Consider the following 19,317-nt stretch of genomic DNA (forward strand, 5'->3'; position numbering starts at 1 on the left):
AGGCTGGTAGCAGCAGGCAAAGCTCTTCTGTGATGGCAGCTGTAGGCTGTCAGGCCTTTCATACTGCAGCCCTTCAGCACAGGTCAGGGCATGGTGCTGGGAGGCCCCCAGGCAGCCCTGCCCGCTCCCAGCTGCTACTCAGGGGGCATAAGCGCATGGCTTTGACACCGCAGTAGACATGCTTGACTTGCTACCTGGGGTTTGCTCCCAGGAGGAAGCTCCTACCCTCAGCTAAGCTTGTTCCCCCCGGAACGACCACAACCACCCACCCCTATCAGGAGGGGTGGCTCTGGGAGCTCCCTGGGGCCAGGCCCTCTTGCAGGCTCTGTGTGATGCACTGCGAGGCAGCTCGCCCTGGACACTTCTACTGTACCTCCAGCCGAGGAGCAGCAAGAACACACCACAGTCTTTGTCCTGCCTTTTTTTTTTTTTTTATTAAAAAGTCATGTCCTCATGTTAACAGCACAGAGGAGAACGCTACAACACAAACCATCCGGGACAACCACTGCAGTGCTGGCCCGCGCTGCCACACCGTTTCCTTCTGCTCCCCCCACCCTCCCGAGAAGCCTCATGGCTTTACAGAAGGACGTGCATTGGAAATGACCCAGCCAGAGTCATCAGGCATCCTGCCAGCAGCATGTGGGCCAGGGGCACTGCCCAAATCCCCACCTGAGGGCCCGCTGGAGCTACAAGAACATTGGGGAAAAAAACCTTTATAAAACCAAAAAAAGGAGCCTCTCAGCACTGCCCCGTCCCCTACCACGGACCAGAGCCCACAAGCAGCAACACGATAGAGCAGGGCTGAGTGCAGACCTGCCCAGCTGATCGTCTAGCAAACTTCTAAGCTGCATGCCACAGGCTGCTCATGATGCTAGCTGTGGGTCCAGGGCAGTGGGCAGAGCCTTTAGGGTCTCTGTCCTGGCCCCAGCACAGAGCTCTGATGTTATCTGCCCCAGTGCCAGCCATAAAGGTGCCAGGGCTGTTGATGTGGGCAAGGCAGGGGGACCTGTCCTGGGCTCACCGTGCTAGCACTGCCTTGCTCTAGCTGGTGACCAAGTCTGGCACAGGCCCATGATGCATAAGCACAGCCAAGTGCCACTGCTCCTCTGTGCCTTCTGCGTGGCTCACAGGCCACTGTTTCTCCAACCAAATGCATACCACATGCCCCACCTGGCCCCTCCCAAACAAGGTGACTACTCAGAGCCCCGAGCAGAATGAGCCTTTGATCACCACCTCTGCAAGCAGACTTATCAGGGACCAGCAAAGCAGCCCACAAAAACCCAGGCCACACACTGTACCCTCCCCCTTGTCCACATCCCTCAAAGACTGATCCCAAACCGCATACCCAAAACCGACCCCAAAGCCAGGTGGAGCATGTGGGGTGCACACACCATGCCAGCATTGGGGAGGGGTAGATACGCTGCCACCAGAACAGCTTCCAGCTGGAACAAGAGTCAGTGACCCAGAGCAGCTCCAAGCTCATTTTTCACTCTGGAGATGCACCCAACCGAGCCAAAGAGAAGAGAAGAAAGGAGAGCAAAAGGCAACACCAGCAGCTCTCAGCAGCCAGGGTGCTGGTGTGAGCTCCCCACAGCAGAGAGGACAAGCATGTGCCAGGACATGGGCCCACATCAGGGGCAGGAAGAGACTCTTCAAACAACTAGGAGTATGGCAATGCAGGGGGAGAGGGGAAGGGAGGGCTCCAGCTCAGCTTCAGTAGTGCCGCTGGTAGGAGCCCATGGGTTGCTGGGCTGGGGCCCCCGCCCGGCCCTGGGCCACCGTCTGGCTCACCAGATGGGAGAGCGCAGGACCACTCTGGATGAGGGTGTCCAAGGCCTTCTGCACGCTGGGGTTGTCGAAGTTGATGCCAGAAGACACTGGCCTTTGGGCTGCCACGTTGCTTGGGGCTGGCAGACGATTCTGGTGCTGCCCGTAGAGTGCGGGGCCCTGCTGCGGTGCTCCGGGCCGCGGGCCTGCATTCCTGGCAGCAGCGGCAAGCGAAGGGAGCTGGCTGCCCGGGGTCTGCATTCTCTGCTGGGACTGGTTTAAGTTCGGGTTCTGAGGACCGCCCGAGGCCGCTGGGGGCACCACAGAGCTGCTATTGACCACTGCTGCTGCAGCTGCTGCTGCCGCCCCACTATTGAAGAGACTGAGGATCTTTGCCTGCAGCTCCTGCTGGGGGTTCGCAGAGGATGCTGGAGCAGAGCTGGCAGAAGCAAGGGCTGGGGTGCTCTGATGGGCTTGGGAGCTGGGGTGGCTGGACTGGCCAGCCAGAGAGGATCCCGAAGGGGCCACAAGGGACTGTCTTGACAGAGGAGCTGGAGAGCAAGAGAAGAGGGTTAGTGCTCCACAGACCCAGCTGTGCCAGCACTGGAGAACAGCCCCGCAGGTGAATCCCCAAGTCACACGAGCCAATTGCTACCCACTGCAGGAGGAAGACCATGCCCTGGTGCAGGTTGTGGACAGAACCACCTCCAGGCACAACACCCCAACCGGACCAAATCACAGGCTGTCCCTGCAAGCCCTGGGGCAAGGCCCTTCCCCAGATTGTTAGAACCCCCCCAGTCTGCATGGGTGGCAGCCAGAGCCCAAGTTACAAATCTACACCTCCCCACCATGGCCCCAAAGCAGCCCCCTGGGCCCATGTTCCTTTGCCCCAGCCTGAAGGGTCAGCCACTGCTGCCTCCAGCCAGGGAACTCACCCTGCAAAGGGTCAGAGCTCCCCCGGAGCAGCCTCTCCTTCCGGTCTCGCAGGTAATTGATGACCTTGTCGGTCTCTTCGGCAGTCAGGTAGCGGTTGTCTGCCAGCAGGTTCAGGAGCACCTGGATCCCAGGGGGGTGCCCCCCTCGTGCCCCCTCCTCCACGGGGGGTGGCCGCTCACGCTCCTGCAGGATCGCCTCATCCGCCATCTTGGCCGCCTGCCGGGCTATTTCTTCACGCTCCTTCTCCCGTGACTCTGTCTTGTAGCGCTCATAGTTCCTTGCCACCAGCACCATGGCATCAGCTTGGGGCATATTGCGGTGTTCTATACAAGGAAAGAAGGGAGCAGCTAAGACACCAGGTGATCCCCTCCGGCCCATGCCAGCTAAATTGATCAAACTGCTTGACACCCATCACTGCTCCAGCCTGGGCTTGCATCGTTTCTCAGACTCCTGACCGAACAGGTGGCAGCTCCTCCCACCTTGTGAATCCACTGCTCAGTCCTGGAGTCAGGCCTCAGCTGCCACAGTTCCTGAATGGCCCCAGCCACAAAGCACAACAACAGGATTCTCTTTCCTTCCAAAAGCCTTCACAGGAAGGAACTCCTTGAGTTTTGGCATTGTGCTCTGAGCACCAGAGCAACAAGCAGAGAAAAGCTTCTGGGTTCTTTTGTACATTGCCAACCAAGGGCACAACCCAACCACCCCTCCTTGTCTGCCATCAGTCTTCCTGGGGCACACAGAGTCCAAACAGGTCAGTAAGGGCTCCCTAATCTAATGTACAGAGAGTACGAGGCCTGGGCCCTGCCTACCTAAAAGAACCTGGTTTCATACCCCACCATAATTCTGAAGGTCAGCCCAGGACAACCTCCTGCAAGCCCCATGGTATGAGCCAAGCCTGTAGGGTGAATGCAAAGGGAGGTCATTCACAGTAGTAGCCGCTCAACTCCCTCTCCCTGAAGCTTGCCAGAGCTGGGACAAGGGCAGTTTTTGGAACTTCTGCAAGACCATATCCGAGCATGCCCTTCAGCAGGCAGAGCTAGGTGGGGATACCGTGGCGAGGTGTTCTACAGGTGATTTTAAAGCTCTGATGACTCATGAAAGTTACGCTGTTTCTCTAAGTTACTGTGCTCTACTGTAAGCTGCCTCAAGCCTTTAAAAAAAAACCATGGCAGGGTTGTGCTTACACTGAATAAATAATCTGCTTAGGCCGCTGAGCCCTGCTCCCCTTCCCCTCAACATGCAGCCACATGTGTTCTGCTCTGTGCATTTCTGCTTGACAGAACAATCAGTGCAGCAGCAATTCCAGCCCTTCAGTACAATCCGTGCCAGCAGTGACTGCATGGCACCCTGTCCCCCTGAGACCCAGTACCTTGGGGTGTGCCAAACATGATGTTGACAGTGCAGGAGCGGTGCACTTGGTGCTGCTGGGTGATGACAATGGCGAAGGGAGAGCCGCCTCGGCTCACGTCCTCCAGGGCTTGAGACAGAGACATCTCAGTGTTGAGGAAAATCAGGTCCACCACCATGCCCAGGTCCCGCACCTTCCGTCCTACTGACTCCGCATACTCCCTGCACAAAGGGAAAGCAGCCCAGGTAATGCACAGATACCCTGACATACTGTGCCCACACCTCTGCCTTCATTTCTCTAATGGTCTGTCTACATGGCTAGGCAGCTCCAGTGGAACCAAAGGGGGTTCTGAACCGGCTAGTTAAAATGACAAATGCCTGTGTGAATAGCTGTTCTGGTGTGAAGCCCAGTTTGTTTTTGTTTAGCTGGAATCTATTCAGAACTCATTTAAGCTTAGCCAACACCAGCATCCGCATGAGCTCCAACATGTTCAGATAACTAGTTCGACTGAAGCAGGTGGAGCTTTGGTCACTTAAGGCAGAAATAACAGCCTCCACAAAAACAGGCACGGCTACAGCTATACTCAGTACCCGGCCAACAGGAATCTGAGACCTGCTGACAGCTGTTGATGTCAATGTGGCTTGCTCTTTGTATTTGTAATAATCTGGACATGGCTACAAAGGCAAATTATAATTAAGCCATGTTTCAATACTCCTAGAGAAGGCATCATCCACATCTCAGAACCCAAGATTCCCCATTACCTTCAGCCCTCAAGAGTCATGTCTGTTATGACCAAGAGGTACCATGGGATCACACCTCTGCCATCCTGGGTAACACCACTCCACTGCGTGCCCCCTGCACTGAGCCCAACAGCTTACACTTGATGTAAGCATCCTCCAGGCAGGCGCCCAGGGTCGGTGAACCCACTGTTTCCTTTGAGAGCCTACTCAAAGGGTTAACTGCTCCCATCTAAGAACGTGCCTTATCCCAAATCAGGTCTGGCTTCAGCTTCCAGATGCTGACTGTTGCTGCACCTTTCAGCACTCTGAGTTCTACCCTGGGAAGGTGCATACAGACTGCAATTAAGCAACTCTTGGCTCTCTGATGAGCCGAGCGGGCTGAGCTGAAGGCTCTCAACCAAACGTTTCTTCTGGTTCCCAAACCACTTTTGTGGCTTTCTTCCAATATGCCATTTTTCAACATCCTTTCACGGTGCACACAGGTGCAGCACTGGCACCGATCTCATCAGGGCTGCGTTGAGGGAAAACTGCCTCTATTTCCTGGCCTTCCATACAAGCAAAGCCAACATTTGCCTTTTTGGCCAAAGCAATGCACAGGAAGCCTCTGCTGAGCTGCCTTTCCATTACAACTCTCTCTCTCAGGTCCTAGGAAGTCATGGATCAAGCACCCTGCTCTGGAGATGTGCCCAACCCCTTTCATTCCCAGATCCATGACCTGCACACATTGTACTGGAAGGGGCCTCCAGGGAACTGCACCAGTGCCTTGTCCTCATCACTTGCCTTCCTCCCTGTCTTCACGCCATTCACAGATTTTTTCATCTGTGATATTTTTTAACTCATGTCCAGGGCCATTAATAAATGTGTTACATAGCGCGAGACTGCACACAGATCCTTGCAGAATATCACTAGACATACCCACCACTGGTGAGGATTCCCTGTCAACAGCTGGTATTAGATGCACATCAGGTTGACTAGCTCCTAATCTACTTAATGGGCACCTTCTTGATGCGTGGTAGCCCCATTCCTTAAATCAATAATGAATAAATTAATGAATGGACAGAACAAGTAATGACTACTACTGCAGCTAGCTCTGTATGAATGACATTTCAGGCTAGTATAGTAAGAGGGAAAGGAGGGAAACAAGTCAAATTTAAAAGGTCACAATACTGCAAGTGTTTTCTGTCAAAGCAGTAAAGAAAAAGCCTCTCACTACTCAAAGCATCTCTCCATTCAAGAAGCTGCAAGGCAAGCTGCTCTGAAAACCTGCTCTCCTTTTTATTCCAGACACACAGCATCCAGCGGATCATGCCAAGTAGCTCCTTACTTTGTCTGCTTATTGACCACTATGACAGAACAGTCCACAGGCCTCTCTGCTTCAAAGCGCCGCTTGATTTCCTCGTAATACTGGCGGTACAGCTCCTCCCTGCGGCGCTCCTCACGTTTCAGTCGCTCTGAAAGGAAGCCACGGAAATGGAAGGAACACTGCCCCTCTACCCACTCAGGTCTCTGCTACACACAGTCCACCTACTCCAGCAGCCTGCAACGCCAGAGGTTCTACTGGGTTGGATACAGGGTAGCGGTACCCCTCAGTTCGTTTCACGGCTGAACGCAACCTCCCACCTCCTCCAAGTGGGGCAACCTGTGCGTGAGAATGCCACAGTGGCCGACGTGCTTTTCTTTGGGGCACTGACCTTCTGAACTCAAGGGGGGTCTGTCAAAGTCGTCTCTGTAACGGTCATAGCAAGAGTCATCCTTCTTCCGGTAGTAGTCTTCCATGCGAGTGTAGCGGTCATACGATTCCTCTCTCCTGCAAGCAAGCCATTCACAGCCAGAAATGAGGGGTCCCGTGCACAAGCATAACCCCATAGGTAGCACCAACTTCTCCAGCGTGCAGCACACTAACCTTCCAACCCCTAGTATGGACCTGCCTCTCCCCCCCCATATTACCAAGCAGGTACCACATCTTCCAAACAGCTTGAGAATCCACTACCTCCCTGCCCCCACAATCACAAAGGCAGCCTCATACTCCACTAGCTTGGCCAGCACAGCCTGGCAGCGAGGTACCTGTACACGGGTTCCCGGGGCTCCCGCACATCCCGGTAGCGATCATACATAGGGTCCCGGAAGTCGCGAGGGTCCCTCACATCTCGGGGGTCCCGGAAGTCGCGAGGGTCCCTCACATCTCGGGGGTCCCGGAAGTCGCGAGGGTCCCTCATGTCCCGGAAGTCGCGAGGGTCCCTCATGTCCCGGGGGTCTCTGTGGTCTCTGGCATCTCTGGAGTCACGCATGTCTCGCCCACGAATCTCGCGCGCATCCCTGGAATCTCGGCCGTTTCTACCATCCCTGCTATCCCTTGGCTCTCTTCGGGGGCTCCCTCGAAGAGGGGACCGATCGCGTCTTCCATCCCGGCCATCTCCGTACACATATGGCTCCCTGGGGAAGGTACCAGGAAAATCCATTAATGGAAAGTCAGGTGAACATCAATAAGCCTAGACCTCTTACCTGCAGTGCCTAAGAGGGGGAGAAAGTTTATTCATCCCCCAGCAAAATAACCATACCTAGAAATGTCCAAATGGGTGGTGGTCAAGTCATTTGAAAAGGCTCCTTTATCCACATGTGCAGCAAGGTCCAGAGAATGCACTCTGGACCACCCCTAAGAGTGCAGTGCATATAGGGAACAAGAGAGCAACAGCCAGAAAGACAAAGGCATCACTGCACAGCCTCAAAGACTATGAGAGACTTTCACATGCAGTGTTTGTTTTGAGGAGTATGGTTACAAAAGGCGTAGGGTGCCATGTCCCCATATCCCCAAGGATGCAGAGTTTGCAGCGTCAGAGGGACCAGCTGTTCAACCTATCACTTAGAAAAAGGGTCAGCAGAACAGCGGTAATGGAATTCTTCTCAGAAGAACGTGTTGTGTTCACAGAAACAGCAGGCTCCTTCTCGTGACTGGTTCTGTGGAGTTACTAGAGACCAGTGCCAGCCACTGTTGCGTCTTGACACTGGACTGCAGGATGCCTCGGATCAGGACAGGACTAACTTATCCAGCTCTGCACTGCCAGCAGGAACAGGTACCTGTATGACCTCTCTCAACAGGCTTTTGATTATATCAAGCCTGCATACCAGACTCAGGCAGAAGCAGAGGCAGGGAGGTGCAAGATTACATGCTTTCTTTTCCAAAATACTAAGCCCTTTTCCAAATCCCAGCTGGTTTTGCTCAGCAAAGATGACTTTCAGTCTATTCTGAATCACAAATGTATAAGCACCTTGGGAATGGGAGCACTGTGCTTCAAGATAAAGTATCCTTCTCGTGTGGCTACCATCTGGAGAATACTTCCAAATGATAGAAAGACATACTCAGTTGATTTCAATACAGCTTCCTTTCAATACTGGCCAGGCTCCTAAGTGCCCCTTGCCAACTAGTCTATTCTGGAAGATGCATGGAGGCACCTCCAAAGAAGGAAGAAGGCACCTCCCTTTATTAGATGAATTCTGCACCACTGACAGCTTCACTTAAGAATCAAGGAGAGAGCAAGCTCTGAGAGTCACCAACTAGAGCCAGGCTCTGGTATCAGATGATTGGTTCCCAAACTCAAGCTCTCCTAGGACCCTCTTCTCTGAACAGTGATGTGCAGGTGTACAAACTAGGATGGCTCAGGCATCCACATACACCTGAGGGCTGCACAGCACATCCTATGCTGTGTTCACAACCCAGACTGTGTGCATCTTGTAAAGAGAAAGTCTTGTCTGTGCATGCAGAAGTCTTTTTGGCGATTAAAGTGCACTTGTACCAGGGACACAAGGTCTCTCCAGGACCTACGGTACGAGATGTGGTATCTGCATAGGACACCAAGTAATCTTCCTAGGCATCTCCGTTCACCCAAGTGTAACCAGAGAGGACATGATGAAGATGATGTTCCCCCACATGACAGCCGCAGAAAACACGGCACTTATCGCACCCTTCTGGACTTCACTGTATACTCCCAGGGAGATGCAGCATGCCATCTTGCTATGAGTCAGTGGCAAGTATACAATTCAAGTGCCACAGTTGCAATCTCAGTACATTGTACACTGTGAAGTATTCATTCCAGCCGTGTTTACCTGGACAAGACACACAAGCATACGGCCTGTACACATCCATTGTTCACAGGGGTCCACCAGGCCCGCTTGTCCTGTGCAGCACAAATGCACGCAGCACTGTCTGCCCCCACCCGCCCACATCCTGGCTAGAGCTCCCGCAGCGCCGCTCAGCCCCAAGGCCTGTGGCATCCACCCCACGTTTGTGCTCCCCCAAATGTTGCCCAGGCCTGAGGCCCACAGCATCTGCTCCCTTCCCTGCTGCCCGCACGCTTGCGCTCCACAGTGCCACCAGGGGCCAGGGCTGATACCTGCAGTATCTGGACTCCCACGCTTGCGCCTGTGGGGCTCTCCCTGGGCCCAATGCCCATGGCATCCAGCCCTCATCGCTTGCGCTCCTGCAGCACCACCCAGGCCCAATGCCAAGGGCATCTGACCCCTGCAAGTCTGCTTGCACTCGGCAGGTTAAGTGCAATAGATACCATGCATCTGTCCCCAAATTGTGCTGTAAGTTGCATGTCTTCTACTCCTAGCAGGAGGCACAGGAAGTGTCTGCCCAAGGTCTCTAGCTAACAGCCCATGGCATCCACCACCTTTTGGCAGCTTGCCCTGGTACATCTGGATGTCACAGCAGGCGGACAGCTCAGATGAGGATGTTTGTTTCACATACACTTGACCCCTCACAGAAGTACTCACAGTACCTTGCCTGCAAGGAGCCCTGTGCTGGGTGTCCAGGGGTATGGTCTTTATCTGCCCTCAGACAAGAGGGAATTTGAAGAGTAGCTCTGAAAAATGGACGCACGAGACTGAATTCTCTGCAATAATATTACCAGCCCTCCCTCCGCACAGATGGTCTCGGTGGTATCACCGGAGAAGCTACATGTTGTGTGCCAGACTGGAACCTTGGGTGTCCATTCACACTTCATGGTGTACTGTGGACTGGGTGCAGGACTCTTCGCCTGCTGTGCGACTGACCAGACACAGGAACACGCAGAGGCTGCATGTGTTGAGTCTACTGGGGCAGGGATGTGTGGGTGAAGTATGCAGATGCCCAGCATCCACTGTATAACTGTACAGAGGGAATGCAGCCCCATGATCCAGAACTAGATGTCCATGCCGAGCAGGGTGGTGTACCACAGGGAAGCTGGCTCCCTGCAGCGTGCTTTGCTTGCAGGCTCATTTCCAGTCTCATAGCAGCACTGGAAGCCTTCGAGATCAGATGTCAAGTGCTGGTATTCTGCAGCACAGTATGGAGAAGGCTACACTATGGCACTCTCTACAGATGCCTTGGCTTCCCTAACACTTGCTGTCAGGAACAAACAGCAGTTTATCCTTCCCCACCAACCTCATACAACCTCATGCTGCAAAGCAGCACTCGGCTGTAGCCACAGCAGGAAGAACAAGGACCAGCAAGGCCCTTCACCTGTGGAACGAGTGGCTACGTCCCGACTGCTCACTCAAATGCCTCCATTGGCTGTGGAGACGGTGGTGAGGGAAGAAAGAAAGAAATTTAGCAGAGGAAGGTGGGCTCACGCCCTAAAACTTGACCTTCCTAGTATAACTCACTGCTTCCAGGTACTTTACCTTCGTCCTGGGCTGGACCTTGATGAAGCCTTATTCATATTTCTTCTTTCCGCTGCTTTATTAATATCTGAAAAGAATAATCAACCCATCTGTTCAATGCTACGGAACAAAAAAAAGATCATCAGCACATTTCAAATGAAACAAATTCAAGCAACCAGATGGGGCAAGAAAATCCATTCAGCAAAGAGACATTGTCACTTTGACACTTTTTATTAGATTAAGATGGTACAATGCAATGACTGGTGATAAATTTCTCCCGTTTCCCACTAACGACAATGCACAACTTATTTAAAACTCTATGCTTTTATTGTGTTTAGACCCATGCCCACTCTACTTGTCTCATAAGAATACCTTTCTCCTACAGTCTATGGGCCAATAGGATGTAGCTCACAGACTCCAGGAGGAGTCAAACAGCTCTTTGCAAATGGAAAGCTGTTGGCCAGTACATTTAAGTTAAAAATCCAGAGCTAGCCTTGCTGATGGACTATGCTTCTTGACTTCTGGAAAAGAACCCAAGTCTCTCAATACCAAATTGTTTAGCCTTCCAGAAGAATATTTGCTCAAACACCAGCACTCAGGAAGAAGAATCAAGGCTCCTGAAGCAAAAAGCTACCCTGAAAAGTCAACCTCATGCAACCAAAACACTCTCAGGTCGATGAAATGCAAACAAACACAACAGAGCAGGAATCTGAAAAGTGCTACTGTGATTAACTGCATCAAAATGTCCCTTGAAGCTTTCAGTGAGCACAGAGGAGAGGGAAGAGTGGATCACCACAGTGTAGTCGCCGAGAGTACAAGTTCAGCCCAGACTACTGGTGACACTGGTCTTCAGCAAAAACCATGAACATGTCCGAGGCAGATAAGTGAGGCTGTTATCTGCTTGAGTGGAGACAAGCATATTAACTGCTCCATAGAAATGGCTCAGGAGAGTTCTGTCCTCAGGCTGAGAACCTGGGAAGAATCACCCAAGAGCTAGAATGTATCAGCAGTTTGTTAACAGTATAATTATCAGCATCTAGTCGCTTAATTTAGAGCTTTCTATTCTCTTGCAATTCAGCCTTTCCTGAGTAAATTTTACAGTTATCATTAGAAGAAAGATGCTGGCTTTTATCTTCATTCTTGCTTTAAGCCAGGAAAGAATTGGCTTTGTCTTTTCTTTCATCGCCAAACAGAAGCAAACACTTGAGCAACAGACAACAGTAACCTAAGAAACAAGTGGGCACCAGAATTGTGGGACTGCTCATTACAGACAGACAGCCTCCCTGGAGGAAGGAATGGACAGGTGTCTGTAAGCACGACAGCTTCCTACTGTACTTCAGGAGAGCAAATTCTGAATTTATGCCAGAGGATGAATGAAGCCAGGGCTGTCCAATGTGGTGAGCCCTGCAGGCCGAAACCAAACCGTGAAGCTTCCTGGGGGCTGGCTGACCCGTGAGCAGCGGTGGTGTTGGTCTCTGCGGCTGTCACACCTGTTACAGCGCTGGCTTCCAAACCCAGGGAGTTAACACCACTGCTGCTTGCTCCCCCGGGCCTCTTTCTAGCTCCCAATTTGAATTACCAGGAGTGACTGAAAACCCCAATTTTGGCCAGCAGGAAATGGGTGTGGGGAAGCAACTGGAATTAGTTCCACAGGTTCTAGAGCAGTGCTGAAATGGCACATTTCTACAGGAATGAACACTGCTGTGGCAATGAGTCCCACAGGCAAAATCCAGCCCACAAGCAGCCCCACAGGCAGGATGGATCCACACCCATGGGCCAGATCCAGTCTGCAGGCCATACATTCGATATCCCTCAGCTAAACCACTTGTGAGGTTCCTTCCAACTCTATTATTCTATTTACCGTTATATACATGGGGCGTTTACTCTTCAAACAGATCTATTTGGCAGGCACATGAAAGGGTGTCAGTGCATTTGTGGCAGAGGTCTAGCGCAGTGCAAATATCAAGTTAAGAACTCCAGTGCAACACAACATTACCAGGCCCCCCTTACAGAAAAGCACTATCTGCTGCTTTTGTTTAGTGTTTGGTTTTTTGTTTTTATTTATTTCAAGATGTTACTATGGAAATCTAGATTATAGTGCTACAATCAATCCCATGCATCATTACAAAAATGAAATTCAACTATACATAAATCTGAACAAAAAGGCTACTGAAAGAAGCACCCTTCACAAGGATTCTTCGCTTCTGCAAATTGAAGGATTTTCAACAACATTTTATTTAGTGCCAGCAGCATTTACAGATTCATATTTACATGACAATTTTCAGGAAAAAAAAAAAAAAAAAACACAAAACTTTCATCTTGAAGATTTTTCATAGATTAAGGCCAGAATGGACCTTTTCTTATCAGTCAGTCCAATCTCTTGAATACCACAAGTTGTAAGATTTCCTCAAATTAATTCCAACCTCAAGGCTAACGCAATTGCAGTGAACTACAGCAGATCTTTTACAAGGAAATAATCCAATCTTGATTTTAAAATTGCTAGTGATGGAGATTCCAGCACAGCCCTTGGTAAACTGCCCTGTTACTTACTCACGTCCAACCCCAATTTGTCCAGCTTCAAGTTCCAGCCCTGGTCTTGTCTGCTAGACCGTAGTCCCCTTTCTGTTACCACATTTCAGACATGTTCCCCAATCCTTTAATCCTTCTGGTGGCTCTTCCCAAATGCTGGCCAATTACAAAATCCTTCTTGAACCACGGGCGCCAAAAACGGACATGGGATTGCAGTGGCAGCCACACAAGACCCAAGCCCAGAGGTAGTATCATCCCCCTACTCTTACTGAAGCCCCTTCCTGCTGGCAGATCTAGGGACAACACATACTTTTCAGCTGATCTGCCCCTACCAACTCTTTTCTGAGTTGCCACTTCCCTGGGAGCAGCCTTCACTCTGTCAACGTGGCCTCTATTCTTTACCCCTAGGTGACCTGACAATAAAATTAAACAGACACCTATTTCTGTTTGCATCTAGATTACCAAACAATCCAAATCAGCATGAGGCGACCTGCTCTCTTCATTATTCCATTCCCCAGTTCACTGCATTCTTGCCTAGTGTCTGTAATCATTTAATAGTCCACCATGTCACGACAAAAATATTAACTAAGGTATGCCCGGGAATGGATGTGCATGGGACCCCATTAAAAAAAACAAAACAAAAAAAACAGACCCACTCAATGACAATCCCCACAAACAGTCGCAACAAGAGACCCATTAGCCAGTTTTTAATCCAATGAAGATATAAAACAGGCATGGACACGTTCAAGTCTGACAGATTCCTAGAGGCTGTTACATAAGCACCCTCGTCCTTACACCCAAACCTTGGGATTTTTGTGAGGTTCCAAGTTAGCGTGACAAGAGCCATTCTTCCTGAACCCATCTGACTAGTGTTAATTACCTCAACCTCTTTTGATTATTTATTAATAGAGTCCTCTATCAGCCACTTCATTATTTTGCCTGGATCAATGTCAGGCTGGCAATCCTATATTACTCAGGTCACCCCCCTTAACCTTTTTAAATATCAGTGCAATTTTCAGCATTCATTCTCACCTCTGGAGCTTCCTCCATTTTCCAAGACTACGCTATTTTCTTAATGCTGATCTTGTTTAATGAGAACTGTCATACCAGCTAGCTCCGGGGCTGGCAACATGGGGCCTGTGGGTGCAGCATGAAACCCTTCTGGGGGGAAGCTGCACTCACACCACAGCTGGGGAGCAGCGGGGCTGGGAGAAAGCAGTGGTTACATGGACACAGATCCCAGATGGAGGGTAGCTGCACTGGGGCTGGAAAGCTCACAGTTTTCCCACACTGCTATTGCTCTCCCCCAGCTGGAAGTTGTGCTCATACTGCAGCTGGGGAGTTAAGAGGAGAGCTGTGGTGCAAGTGCAGCTCCCAGGTGCATGGCTTCGGCAGGGGTGCAGGGAGCCCCTACCCCACCCCAGCTGATGCACGGCTGAAGCCCTGCAGCTTGGGTCAGACTGGATCCAGGCTGTTCCAGCCTCTAACCTGACAGGGGCAGCTGGCCCCCAAGCTAGCCAGACCAGAGTTCCACCTAGACCAGTCTTCAACAGTGGCAAGCAGCAGATACTTGCAAGGAAGCATATACGAAACGAGGCATGGGTAGAGCAATTCATACCCCGTCATTCCTTGCCAGTCACCAGGGCTCACATATTTGGGAATGTTGTGAGCCTGAAGTTACAATCCCTGACACTCCTATTTACTAGTCACCAATGGACCAACCTGTCATAAATGCATCTAATTCCTTTTTGAACCTGGTTATACTGTTGGCTTCCACAATGCCCTGTAGCAACAAGATTCCTATATTACTTTTAATTCCATAAAAACATAACTTGTTTTGCTTGCTGCCTGCTAATTTCAAGTGCCCTTTAACTCTTCTGTTATAAGAAAGTAGAAAACAGTTCCCTATGTGCCTGTTCAATTCATTCATTATTTTACAGACCTTTCCCATAAAAATCTCCCAATCATTTCTTTTCCAAGCTGAAGAGTCCCAACCCTCTCAGCCAAGTTCCTACCTTTCTGGCCCTTCTCTGTACTTTTTGATTGATGATAATGAATTAATGAAAAAGAACTCCTAGCTCTTAAACCTCTGAGAGACAAGTTATATGGGCCTAAGGATTAATGTATCCAACTTTAGCAACTGCTTTTTAACATTCTCTTCCATAATAGTAGAATGGAAAATATGTTATCATTGTGATAAAAATACAACATTTAGCTTTAAGTACAGAGCAAATATTCACTGAACAACGAGAAAGCTTTTATGCATTATCATTGACAATTGTTCCATTTCCATCTGGTATTGAAACAATAGTCATTGTTAGAGTTTTTGTGTTTTGGGGGGTTTTTTGGTCAGTCTCCCCCCCCCCCCATTTTGTTTTGTTTTTTAAATTTTTATTACTCTCAATTCTGTTGGCTACAGATTTCTCCTTGTGCCCTTTTGCTTTCCTTATCAAACTTGCAACATTTCTATCTTTAAACTTTTTATTTATTTTACCATCACCACCCACTTCTTCCATCTTCTATTTTAATTACTATTTCTATACCCTTACTAAGTCAGATGCATAGCTTTTTGCAATTATGGTTGTCTGGACATTTAGCATACAGCTCCTAATTAGCTTTTATTTTATTCATCCTTCTGGTTAATATCTTCCTTCCAGCTGATCTGGCTCAACTGTTTTCAGCTTTGTGAAACCAGTTCTCTTTAAAGCACCTTGCATGTATATACATACTTACTGCAGGCCAAAACTTTATATACATGCTTTGTGTGATCATTTTCATGTAAGCAACCACTAACTTCCAGATGAGGGCAGATAATGAATTACCAGGAATATTATAAAGAAATTCCATGAAATACCAGGTAAGAGGGTTGGGGTTTTTTTGTTTTGTTTTGAGTCATTGTTGTGTTGGTAAATATTAAATATTAACACAACCAAACCAGTTTGAAGAAACACCAAGGTGACAAGGAGAAAGCACTATAACTGTCGTATCAGGCAAGACTGGAAGAAAGATCTTGCAAAAATACAATGCCTAGAAAGTTGGGTTTTTTTAAAACTAATCCTAAGCAGGTTTCCCACAATGGTCCTTCCACCAAGATTTAAAGATAAAGCCCCATGTTTCTACCAGAATGCATGCTGGGGTCAGGAGAAGAGCACGTAGCAGTTTTCCTTACCTAATCTATACCCTTTAAAAAGGCGGCCCTTCTCACCGTCCAGAGCGGCCTGGACGTCTTCTAGACGGTCATACTGCACGAACCCATAGCCATGGAACATGCTGAGGGCTGGAAAAATTAACAGCAGTGCAAGACCAGTTACAAGTAGGGGACAGCGCTACAACACCCAGGCCATGACAAACCCCACCAGGCCAGGCCCAGAAAATAGAAAGGATATCTATCCCACACACACATTAAACAGGAGGCCAGAGTTTACAAAATGTAGAAAAGGAAAAACTGTATGCAGCTGTAAAAGGTCATAAAGCAGGTCAGCTTCTTCAGCTGGACAGTGACCAAGAGCCAATTAAGATAAAAATAAAGAACAGACTTGGATGGTATAGTATTATACCTCAAATCACAAAAGATAAGAGAGAGAGAGAGAATATCACAGGACAGTCTAACATGCCTTAGGCTTCAGTTTTACCAAAGAAATTTAGCATTCAAAGAAAATGCAGATAAGAAAAGCCGTCATTAATTGTTTGGGGATTATTTATTTATATTAAAAAAATGACCAGAGGACATTTTGATAAGCATGAACATTAGGTTTTTAACTTCCCAGCCATTAAAAGGCATAAAATAAAATACTAACCCCTGATTTTGCCATATTTTGAAAATATCTCTTCCATTTCTTCCCGGGTCATGTGGTCTGTAGGCAAATTGCCGACAAAAAGTCTTCTCTCTAAATCCTGCGGATTGGTGCTGTTAGTGAAGTCACTCTGATTGATGCTATTGCTCTTGCGTCCTCGAGCCATTTTGCTTTGGTTCCAAATGCAACTCTTCACAAAAAAGAAGAATGGCCATGCATATCATTTCACACCCACAACCATTACAATTCAGTTGGAACGCAGTTAGATGCAACACGCTTGCAGACTAGAAGCCACCTGGATCTGTTTGATGCAAGCTTCGTTCCAGAGAAATCCTTATTAAGAACGTGGAAACTTGGCAGATATTTCGCTGCTGGGTTTGACCTTCCTGTCTTGCTGAATGAAAATCATCAACCTGATTTGACTTTAAATCTGTGCTTGGTAATTTCAAGGTATGCTTTGATGAGTTTAATTCTAATTCTAGATACAAGCATTGTGGCTGTTTATTAATGCCCATCACTGTACCGTGCACAAGTACTTAGAGCTCCTTGGTTTATAATGCTGGAGCGAGTATCACATTTCCTCACATACAACACACCCCCAGTAACACATCTTGTTTTGGGAAGGCAAAATATAGAAAAACAAGATTTTCCTCCAGCCATGGCCAGTTGCGGGTCACAGAGCAAGTCCTCCTGGGAACACGGAGTATCCAGGAAGTGCCGGTGCAGGAGACAGTCTGCTACACAGGGTGTTCCTGGAACCACACTTCCTGGACACTCTCCGTTTCCAGGAGGATGTACTCTGTCACCTGGGGTTAGGCTCCAGCCCTTTGCAGGGCACAGCATCTCCCACATCACAAGCCTCCTCAAGACACTGTCAACTGCTCGCTTGCCATTTTGGGCACAGCCCGCAGTGCTTTGCCAATATCTACGGGTCAGCACAAGACTCGCGTGCAGCTGGCATGGCGTGCAGGAGCGCTCCTTTCCCAGCCAAGACAACAGCTTCCCAGCTTCACGCACAGCTCCTTTCAGAGGGAAAAAGTATGCGCTGTATGTGAGAAAAGGCAGCAACAAGCAAAGAGGAAGAAGCCATTTTACAGGTCTAACAAAGCAAAAGTAACAACACCTCCTCACGGTCCCGAAGCAAATGAGGACAATGTCCCAGGAGAAAGCAAAGTGCGTGCTGCCCCTGGGACCCACCATCACTCACCCCTGCTCCACCCAAGGGGCAGAGCAAGGCCTGTCGATGGCCCCCCTCCCGCAGATCTGGAGGTTTGCCCCATCGAGGTGGTGCCCCCACAGGGGCTAGTCTGCACTATGGAGCTGTGCACCCCCAGGGCGGCCCTGGCTCCGGCAGCTATGCTCCACACCACCGCAGCCATGCTGGGCCCGGGGACCTGCTCACACAACAGGTGCGTGTCAGGGTGCTCAGGACAAGTGAGACAACACCCCCCAGATCCTGCCACCGTTCACGAGTCTGCCCCGCCCACGGCCCCTTCTACTCTGCCTCGCCCCACGGCGACAACGGCAGCGGCACCCGCGGGAGGCGGCACCACGGCCGCGCCCCGCCCGCCCCCCGCGCCCCGGGGACAGGCTCCGGCGGCCCGTAGCAGCGCGGCTGGAGGCGACGGCGGCGGCCGCCACGTCCGGCTCCTCATCTTCCGCCGCCGCGCGGAGAAGACGGGGCGGGCCGCGGCCCACCCGGGGCCCGCTCCGCGCAGCGCAGACGAGCAGGGAGTGCTCCCCCCGCTCCCCGCGGGACGTCCCGCCACGAGCCCCCCGCGACGCGGCCGCACAGCGCAGCGACCCCGCGGCCCGGACACTCTGTCACGGGAGCCCCGCGGCAAACGGGCGGGCGGACAGGCAGGCGCGGCCCGGCCCAGCAGAGGCGGAGCGAGGCCGAGAAAGGGCAACACTGCGCGGACGCGGTTCTTTGTCAGGCTTTTATTGGCGAAGGACTCGCGGGGCCCGCGCCCCCCTGGGCCCGCCCCGCCCCGCCCCGGCCGCACTTACCGCCGGGCCCGGAGCCGCCGCCGCCGCGAGGACAAAGGCGCCAACCGCCCCCACAGCCGCTGCCGGAAAGCAAGAGGGGACGGGGGGTGGGGCCGTGACAGCGCCGCGCTTTACGGCACGGCCTGGTCACGCGGCCCGCCCGCCATGACGCACGCCGAGCGGCCGCGACAAAATGGCAGGCGGCTCCGGCTCCCGGCAGCCCGCGCGGCAGCGGTCCCGCCCCGGGCCATGCTGGGGCGTGTAGGCCCCAAGGGGCTGCTGCGGGCAGCTCCCAAACACCCTCTCGTCGCCCCCCCCAGGTCACGGCCACGGGCCTGCGATCTCCTCCGTGCTAGCCTTGTACCCCGCGTCACGGCCGCGCTGCGACAGGCCTGCGACCCGCCCCGAGCCCCGGCTGGGCTGGGGATGCTGCAGCCCTGCCAGCCCGACAACGCCTCCTCCTCAGCCTCTTGCTGAGCTCCCCGCGCCCGTGCCCCCCCGCGGGCCGGGGCCCCCGGTCAGCCTCCTCGTGGCCCGGGCCAAGCCGGCGCCGACATGCCTGGGAAGGAGGCTC

At 51.3% G+C, this 19,317-nt stretch overlaps 1 protein-coding gene across 4 annotated transcripts; it reads right to left on the reverse strand.

The window, feature by feature from the left end:
- Positions 1–417: 417 nt before the first annotated feature.
- Positions 418–18,902, reverse strand: NCOA5 (nuclear receptor coactivator 5). Of its 4 annotated transcripts, XM_090064789.1 has the most exons (10): positions 18,765–18,869; positions 16,758–16,944; positions 16,130–16,237; positions 10,453–10,519; positions 6,856–7,224; positions 6,483–6,598; positions 6,116–6,242; positions 4,073–4,272; positions 2,703–3,026; positions 418–2,318 (listed from the first exon to the last, which is right to left on the reverse strand). In XM_090064789.1, the coding sequence occupies exons 2-10, from the start codon at positions 16,918–16,920 to the stop codon at positions 1,714–1,716; spliced, it is 2,079 nt and encodes a 692-aa protein (XP_089920915.1). In that variant the 5' UTR covers positions 16,921–16,944; positions 18,765–18,869; the 3' UTR covers positions 418–1,713. The 4 variants fall into 4 exon arrangements, with proteins under 4 accessions (XP_089920915.1, XP_089920916.1, XP_089920918.1 ...); XM_090064790.1 differs by lacking the exon at positions 16,130–16,237; XM_090064792.1 differs by lacking the exons at positions 16,130–16,237; positions 16,758–16,944 and having other exon boundaries at positions 18,765–18,890.
- Between the last annotated feature and the right edge of the window lie 415 nt (positions 18,903–19,317).

This window comes from Crocodylus siamensis, chromosome 10 (assembly GCF_052110815.1).
Source record: "Crocodylus siamensis isolate JL-2025a chromosome 10, ASM5211081v1, whole genome shotgun sequence".
Classification (NCBI taxonomy): domain Eukaryota; kingdom Metazoa; phylum Chordata; order Crocodylia; family Crocodylidae; genus Crocodylus; species Crocodylus siamensis.

Bases quoted from the DNA above. Each gene is read 5' to 3' on its own strand.
- NCOA5 (XM_090064789.1), bottom strand. From the start codon at position 16,920: ATGGCTCGAGGACGCAAGAGCAATAGCATCAATCAGAGTGACTTCACT. The intron at 16,238-16,757 runs GTTAGTATTTTA...TAATTTTTCCAG, and splicing joins AAAATATGGCAAAATCAGGG to CCCTCAGCATGTTCCATGGC. The intron at 3,027-4,072 runs GTACTGGGTCTC...TTCCTTGTATAG, and splicing joins CATGTTTGGCACACCCCAAG to AACACCGCAATATGCCCCAA.